Source organism: Charadrius vociferus, unplaced genomic scaffold (assembly GCF_000708025.1).
Source record: "Charadrius vociferus isolate BGI_N301 unplaced genomic scaffold, ASM70802v2 scaffold917, whole genome shotgun sequence".
Taxonomy (NCBI): Eukaryota; Metazoa; Chordata; class Aves; order Charadriiformes; family Charadriidae; genus Charadrius; species Charadrius vociferus.
In genome coordinates, this window is record NW_009649175.1 from 389,021 (window position 1) to 397,845 (window position 8,825).

The window sequence follows — 8,825 nt, forward strand, 5'->3', positions numbered from 1 at the left end:
TTTTAACGGTACTTTTCTGATTCCCTCTTTATGCTAAGGTCACATGAGGACTTACCATAACATTCTGCAGCTACAGGCACCAGTCCACATCTCCCTGCAATGTAGACATGTGTTGCATCCAGGGTGACAGCATCAGCCTCACTACTCTGTCAACAGCATTATAGAAAATAACAAAAACTGGATTTGCATGAACTGTGTAACCAAACAGCTGTACTTCCCTGCTGGTTGGAAATTCCCCTGCATAAATTCCCTCTCATTCCCACTGGTTCCTCTAGTGTACAAGCTGGTTTTCCTCTTGTTCAGCTCAGACAAGGCCATACACACCCTGTATCATTTAACATATACTCTTACCAGAGAGAGACTCCTACCTTGATCATTTCAATGCATTTGGTCATGGAAGTTGCTTGGACACAGACTAGTGGGTCGGATTTGATGCTCAGTGCCCACTCCTCACATTTGCGAAGCTCAGCATCACTGATGCAGCACCAGCGCACAACACTGTTGTCCAAAGAGCTCCCTGCATTAGAAAGAAGGAGCACAGTGAGATCAGATCACGTATGCACCAATCTGTTCTTTGCTAAGGGGATGTTTAGGTCTGTGCACTTGTGCCTGGCAAGGGGGAATAACATGGAGAGAGAACTTTCTTCCCTTTCCTGAGCTACAGTCCTCTGGAAGGCTTCTCACCTTCATGGCCAAGACCCTTAAGGAGAGCTACATAATCCAGACCAAGGACATAGGCAATCTCTAGCTGCTCCTCAAGAAGCTGCAGGTGTTGAGTGGCATCTCGGAACAGCAGGTTCTTTCCCCCGAAGGGTGCTGAAGTGAAGAGTTCAAACCTGGCTCTTTCCTTTCCTTTTCGCCCAAAGAGGCGCTAGGATAAGAACAACACTTTTAATTGCAACAAATCTGCTCATCCTTCCAGTAACAGGCAGCCTCATCCTCCCCTCCCTTCATATCAATGGTTTGTAACAGCACTCAGGGTCCCATCACACGGGGACAAAGCCCACGGGTACTGCAGTGAGTGGATGGTTCCAGTCCTAAAAGTATTACAGCATTCACTTTTTTGAATCATTTTTTCCCCATCTTAGTTATTCCAATTTATTAGGCTGTGCTCAATGTCTTCTACCCTGGAAAGGCAACTGAGGGAGTATAGTTGAGTGAGAAACATTTGTGATAAAGATCAGTGAGGTAAAGGAGTGCAAGATAGCTTATGCTTTATGATGGGGAAGTACCATGTGCAAAGTAGCTTTGTTCAGCCTGGTGGTACTGGAAGAGAAGAAAGCACTGAGAAGTATACTAGGAACGCTGCTGCATAGCCATCGCTATGTGTGGGGGAACCCAGCTAAAATATGTGTTAATAAGTCCACTGACAAAGGCATATGAAGATCTCTCAATAAAGAAGAGATTTTGTACAACTGCTGTCTGCCAGAATCCACATGACAGCACAAAGCCCACTGGGTTGAATTTTTCACTGTCTGCTGGACGGCTTCATAAATTCTTTAAATTTGTATTTAAATATGCACCTCAGGTTGAACTTCAAGTAGATTCCTGGATGCCAAGGCAGCAGATACTACTTCTAAGTTGAGAAAAAGAGAGTAACAAAGGTGAACCCTGCCTGAACCTATGTGTCTCCCTCAGCTACATAAGAATTCACGTAAGTTCCAGGGCAGGACAAACACCATTGCCATAACACCCAAGCTGGAAAATGGCTATCTTCTCTGTCTTTACTTATTTATTGCTAGCCTTCTACAGAAGAACCCTTGAGAGAGAAGTAAAACCTTCTTCCAGAAGCCAACGCAGGATCCTTCCCCAGAACAACCAATTTTTAGTCCCTTTTCACAGTACCTAAACATTTCTCAAGAAAGAAGGTAAACTGGGTGGAAATCTCCACACAAAGGTGGCCGAAAAGCCTGTGTCTGGAGATACACAGATGATAATATCCACTCACTTGGATCATGGTAAGAAATTTGTTGGTGATCTTCTGGAAGTTGTGGCGGGTGATGATGCCACGGCCAGGCCCCTTGCCCAAGTTACAGGTGCCGTATTCAGTCAGCTCAGCTGTAGTCCCATCAGGACATAAGAGTTCATATTCCTGTTGTTCTGCCTCTGAAACAAGAAGACACTCGTGGCAGCAAGAGACATGACGTGGCAGCAAGAGACATGACGTGGCAGCAGGCACAGAGATGGAAGGCAAAACATTTTTCAGAGGAGGTTGCTCAAAGATTATTCAAGCAGCACAGTGTACCAAGCACACTTGGGAAAGTTGTCTTTGATACGCTCTTCTCTCAACAAAGAGAGGGACCTCAGCCAGAGGTACTCCAAAATACTCTTTAAACTGTATCTCTGTAAATATGTTTGTTTAAAAGTATTTACCCACAAATACTACTGATAACCACCTTCAAAAACGTCAATACAGAGCTCGACTGAGTTTAAAAATACACAACAGGTATACGGGAACTGCACATTCTAGCAGCTCAATACACTGACTTTATCGTATAACTCAGGCAATGCAAATACTGACAGCTGCATCAGAGACTTCAGGCTAAAAGCATCACCTGTATAAAAATATCTGTCTGCTCCCATTTTAAGAATCTCCAGTGAGCAATTACTGCTCCCTTATTCTTTCCTTTTCTGTTTCCTTCTGACTTGTGTGGGGAGCCAAGAAATACCCCAGAACCGCTTGCAGGGATTGAATTTTCCCTGGAAACAACAACAAAAAAAGGCCTATCGCCCAAACTCCCATGCAGGAAAGCACAGCCAGAGGTTAAAAGGAATCTGAGTATTTAGCACTACCTGTGGCACTCATAATTGTTAGATGATCTAAAAAGGCAACATCTGCCACGCCATTCTTCAAGCACCTGCAGGAAGACAAATGCCATCCTATTAACTTGTCACCTGGCTTCTCCTCCCTCACAAGTCATTTTTCCCCAAAAGTAAATTCAGTACAAGTGTCACAGAGCTCACCTGAAGGCTCCCTCAGAGTCATAGAAGGGTTCGCTACTGCTTGTCTCACAGAAGTGGTTCTTGTCTCTGACATAGGACTTTTGTCCTTGGCAGAGAGCGCACAGTCGAGGAGCAGCAACACCAACCCCAGGGATGCAACTTGCGTTGAAATACTCACTGATTACTGCAGATGCGGGGGGGAGGAAACAAAAAGAAAGAAAAAAGTCAAATGGGAGAAAATGAAAGAAAGAAAAGGGGCCAAATATATCATGGGCATAACTAGGACTGTGGTGCTTTAAAAAAATAAGTAAGTGGATCAGCAAATGCAGCTTTATTGTCTAACCTTCAGATTTGATGCATTTGCTGGAAACAGTGATCAAATTTTACTTGGTTGAAACCATCCTTGTGCTGGCTAGATATTGCAAAGATTTGTTCCCTGTTGCACACAGAACACAAAGATTTCCTGTTTGGGTAACAATTTTGCTGCTTTGAGATCACTAGAAAAGTACTGAAGAGAGCTAAGAGCTATCAGAAACACTGGAAGAGAATATCTCACCCACAAAGCCCTTCAGTTTCCACATGGCTCAGTTCGTTCTACATCTGCTTGCATTTCAGTCATTTTTGCTGAGGGCAGAGACATAACCCTATGGCTCCTATCACCCACCTTGGCTCAGAGGTTGTGCCTCATCCCAGGAAAGATCATTTCTTGCAAGGAGAAAGCCAAATGGAATATTCCAGCCTGATGTCCATCTGGCTCCATTGTGGCAGCTGCGTACACCTCGTAGCCTCTGGATAACCAGAGTTCCTCGTTTGGCAATGGCCACAGCAAACACACAATGTCCTGTGACAGGACAAAATATGTAACAGAAATAACTGAATCCCAATTCTGCAGCTTCCATCTGTGAACAGGAGTTCAACTACTTCTGTGAACATGGCTAAGGAAAAAACAATAAATCTCAGGCATATGAACCATGCCAGAAACTTTACCATATAGTGGCTACGTGGCACCTCGTCAAATTGAGCAATGCAAGTGATGTGCAAAGCAAGAACATAAAAATCTGGTGGAAAAGGCTTACAAGACCATCCAGCTCCATCACCCAATGCAATTGCTTCTCAAGAATTTTGAACATTTGTATCACACTGGTTACGTATTGTAATGGAAAGAGCTCCTATGTGTTATCCTCAGAACATACTTACCAGCTGAAACACCTCGATTTGACTATCATTTCATGGTTCTTCAGACAAAACAAAATTCACTTCTGTTCTTATACTGTTCCCTTATTAGTCTCTTCCTACATCCATCTGCTAATCTGGCTTTCTTCTCAGATTCACGTCCCACAAGTATTTTCTACTGTATGCTTGATTTTGGCTCAGACTTATTTATTCTTGCCCTAGAAATCATTCATTGCACAGACTGTCCAGGTCTGCCATGAATGAAGAGGAATCTTAACATAACAAGATTCTCCACCTTATATTCTTGTCTCCTTAGGGTGAGAATGAGAGAATTAATTCAGGAGAGCAGCTAATCTCTTAAGGAACCACTAGTAAATGTTCAGTTACAGTAGTACAACCAGTAGAGCGTGGTATAAGAATTGACACAGACGGAATAAAACTCTTCTTATTCCCTGCAAGATGTAGAACTCCAGTACACTAGTGCCGCGGGCAGGGGTAGATGCAGACATTTTGTCACAGTGACACAGACAGAAAGGCTCCTAGATAGAAAGCACCACTGGTATTTTGTTCATCACTAAGCATTTTAGAAATGGTTGTTAGTCACCTCCATACTCCTACAAAGTTAATGAAAATGTATAGACTTTTTTCAAGAATTCTTGAGCTTTGCCTTTCATTGCACAGCAACGTATTAGCCAAATCGGAAGAACAGCTTATTCTTTTGCTTTATGAACCTACCTTGTTCATAGATCTCCTTTGCCACTGCTGTCAAACCATACAGCTTTACAGCAGAGTAAACATCCCCAGCATCCAAGGAGGCAGCATCTGCTTTATTCGCCTTAAAAACAACAGCAAAACCCTCAAAACAAGTGTGTTTACAGGGAAACAAACACAGCAGAGTTTCTGCCTGAGAGATTGTAACCAGTGGCTTTTACAAGCATTTGCTTTGTTTTTAATTGAATCTCTGCTGCTAAGCATAGTGAAATGGTAGCAATAAAGGCTAAGTTACCTTCAAAAAAATACCTCTTCTTTTCCAGTATCCTTTCTCACCTTTCTTTGGTCCTTCCATTCCAAAACCAGAATTCTGTTGCCAGCTGAAGAAAATGGCAATCCCTATTTCTTCCTACTGCTCCCCACCAAGACCTCAAATCTTTCTAAGAGTTGTGGCTGTAATCTTTCCATAACCACACAGAAAATGGAACTGAAGTCTATTAACAAAGATTGCAGGACTGAATGAAAAGATGAAATTAATTATTCCCTGAATCAACAAGAAAAGTTTTCTTTGTTTTGTTTTCCAGGTCAGATTTGGACCTATTGAAGGCAACCAGGACTGAATGAAAATGGAAACAGAAATTCTCTGTCTCAACCAAGTTTTAGGTATGTCAATGTGATTATTCTACAGCAAATGCTTATCTTCCTGGTTCATTAGCAATTTTTTTCAAAGCATACAGCATTATGAAAATGTAATTTCAGAACTGGCATAGAGCTTACATTTACAAATGGTCTGATGTCTTATTGAAATGAAACATTTTTATATGAAAAAAAGCTTTGCTCTTTTATTTCAGAAAAGATTGACTAGGGACTAAAAATAGTAGGGAAGAAAGGGATGAGAAAATATTACTTATAGTCAGAGTAGGATGAAAACCCACACACAATGGGAATGCTTTGAGCAAGTTTTAATTTAATAGTGGTTTTGTCCGTTTATTTCCAAGCAGCTTTTTACTCTTTTCCTGGACATTGCAAGGGCATTCGCTAGAATAAAATAGTACATCTGGTAGAATGCTCACAGGTTTTAATTATTGCCTCTCAAGCTACCATATACTTTGTCATATATGAAATAACATCATTTCAGTATTATTTTATTCTCCCATGGATTCAGTTTACCAGTTACTTCTTAAAAAGAGAATTTGGACTCAAAATCAATTTTAAAAGTCTCCGTGAACTTACCCTGATTTTATCAATGCAGTCATATGTATTGTGGGCTCTGATGCAAGAAATCCTTGCAAATGAATTGACAGTAGCAAGGGGCAGCACAGCCATAAGTGCTTTGGACAGTTCAGCACACTTTCTCTGTTCTAGGTCAGAAAGGGTGCACCATCGGAATTTCTTCCCTGTATGATCAAAAAAAAAGTCAAGATTTGTAGGATTTAGTAAAAAAACCCCTCAGTTTAAGACCTTATGGAAGAGGGAGGCTATTTTCTTTTATTTAACTTCAGAAGTAAGTTGATTCTGCTCACTCACACTCACGTATCCACATATTTACAGGCACCCAAGAGATGTGCCCAAGCAGTCTGACCAAGACCACCTTTGCCCAACATGGAGGACAATGAATGTTTGTTAAGGCTTTAATATATCTCTTTGCTTCCTCTTGACTGGCAGCAGCAAACTAGCTTTTAGGTAGATTTTTTCAAGAACCAACAATTATTATGGCACAACCTTTTGCCTCAGAATCTTACTTGCTTCATCCTCCATGAATCTTAGGCAAGGTTGCCCCCCAAAATGAGGAAACAAAGGCAAGGACATCTTTATGACTATGGTTTGTTTTCCTGTCGGGATAGCAAGAGGAGGAATGGCACTTACAACGTAGGGTAACCTTGTTACCATCTTCCTGTTATCAGACTTCAGTTTTTCTCTTTAAAAAAACAGCTGTGATGTGACCTTATCAGAGCACAGACCTTCTACTATTGATGTAAACAATACATTCCCCAGGGTTTATCAGTTTTACTGCTGTGAATTGTGTCCTTGGTTATCAATACAGGCCATTCTTTTAACCTTTGCTCTGCTGTTTCCTCTCGTGCTTTCCAGAGGAAAGCACATATTCTCGTGCATAATTTATCCATAGCATTTATCCATAGCATTCTTAATATTTTTGTTACAGAGTTCTAGAAAGTCGGAACCAAGCCTGCAAAAGAACAAGAAGCATGGAGGGAGGATGTTGGTAGGGGATCAAGTTGCTTTAGCTTTGTTGAATTTAGTCTTTTGAGAGGGGATTGCTGTTTTTTGAACAGACAATACCTGGTGTTCCAAGTCCTAGCTGTCTCACAGCACTGAGCCACATGCTTTGTTAGAAGAGCATTTCCCACTGAGCTCCATGCTTTGTTAGAACAGTATTTTCTCCCCATTTTCTTTCCGGACAAGGATTACCTGATTTTCAATAGTAAGACCAACACCAGAGCTCCAGGGTCAAAAAACCTTAGATCAGAAGTATGAGAAGTATTAAAATTTTAAGTTCACAATTAAATGCTACTTTATAATAGACCAAATAACCAAACGCCTCAATGCAGGAAGTGAGGACCTGGGACTATTTGAAATGACAATGCCAATTCTGTGACTTGGACCTTCTTCTGGTTTTAAACAATGTACTATCTAAATGATGCCTCAGCAATGACAAGTAACTTGCATTTCCCTCAAGACAGAGAGGGTTATCTTCCATGACAACACTTACCATGAAAGACAAAAACTAGGGACAATTTGGTTATTGACAATGAAGAATCATATACTATGTTGAACAGAGTATTGAATAAATGTTAACAACAAAATCCTCACAATCCTACCTCTTCCAAGCAGGAAGTTAGTAAGAATTATCTCCATTTCTGGATGCCAAAGAAAGAAATTACATAAACTACACAGGAACACTCTATAAATTTGTAGCAGAAATGAACCATTCAGTTGTCAGATCTTTTTCCAGCTGAAAACTAAGTAACCAATAAAAACCAAAACAAAACAGTGCCAGCAGAAAGATTGAAGATGCGATTAGAAGTGGAGGAGAAGGTGAAACCTCCTTTTCCAGGGGAAATCTGGGGTTTGGTTGATTTAAACTGACTAGGAAGCTACATCCTAAGTAGTCCAGACATGTCAACAAAATTTGCTCTTTTGCTTTAGGCTCCAATAATTCCATCTTGGATATACAATGACTTATTTTGTATTCTTCCTATTAAATGCCTTCTACTCTGAAGTGTATCATCATATACATGTCTAGAAGATACTATGTGTTTAAGGAGAAAACAAAGTGATTACCATATATAAAAACAGCATGTGGTTATGTAACTTGAGAGAATCTTATACCATGTAATGAAAACCAGGACTGAATGCACAGAAAACACTACAACATCTCTAGCATTGTAATTTCCAGATGTTTAAGTGTTTGGCTCTCTGGCAATCTATTAATACTAAAAATATATATATACTGCCTGGAATAAATAATATTTACAATTAAAACATGAAAGTTTTTATTTTTTTAAGCATAGCATCACATTAGTACTCTACTTGTTTTGACGTTAACTCAGTGCAATTCCAAAAAAGAACCCGTTGCGATTTTAGATGGGAGTAGCTTGAAATACACTGATTAATTTTGACAGTGGTAATGAGTACACAGATTGCAACCATTCAAAGAAAACAAACCTTCACTGAATTGCTAAGAAACTAGTGTATCAAGCTGCCTCAAAACTAACAGGGTCACCATCTGCCAACGATCAAACAGGAAAAATACAGGCAAATGGAAATCACAGACACAGTTCTAACCGCAACTTCTTTGCAGAGAAGAAAACAAAATCAAAGCATACATTAGAGTTTGTATCCTGGTAACCTATCCAGAAGTCACATTTTTCTTTCCCTCTCTGCATCAGCCTTACCTGAAGACAGCAAAGTGAAGATGATTAGCACAATTAAAGTCACTGCCTTCATGATTACAGCAGTTCAGCAAGGATCCTCTC

At 40.5% G+C, this 8,825-nt stretch overlaps 1 protein-coding gene across 1 annotated transcript in view; it reads right to left on the reverse strand.

Moving 5' to 3' along the window:
• The window catches only part of LOC104289611 (melanotransferrin-like), a 13,741-nt gene extending 4,916 nt beyond the window's left edge, over positions 1-8,825 (reverse strand). Inside the window, exons 1-10 of the mRNA XM_009888574.1 lie at positions 8,745-8,825; positions 6,061-6,224; positions 4,852-4,951; positions 3,608-3,784; positions 2,965-3,127; positions 2,794-2,858; positions 1,949-2,106; positions 685-871; positions 369-517; positions 56-146 (exon numbers count right to left, since the gene is read on the reverse strand). Of these exons, the coding sequence (XP_009886876.1) occupies positions 56-146; positions 369-517; positions 685-871; positions 1,949-2,106; positions 2,794-2,858; positions 2,965-3,127; positions 3,608-3,784; positions 4,852-4,951; positions 6,061-6,224; positions 8,745-8,796 (1,306 nt within the window). The 5' untranslated portion in view covers positions 8,797-8,825. The remainder of the gene's footprint in view (positions 1-55; positions 147-368; positions 518-684; positions 872-1,948; positions 2,107-2,793; positions 2,859-2,964; positions 3,128-3,607; positions 3,785-4,851; positions 4,952-6,060; positions 6,225-8,744) is intronic.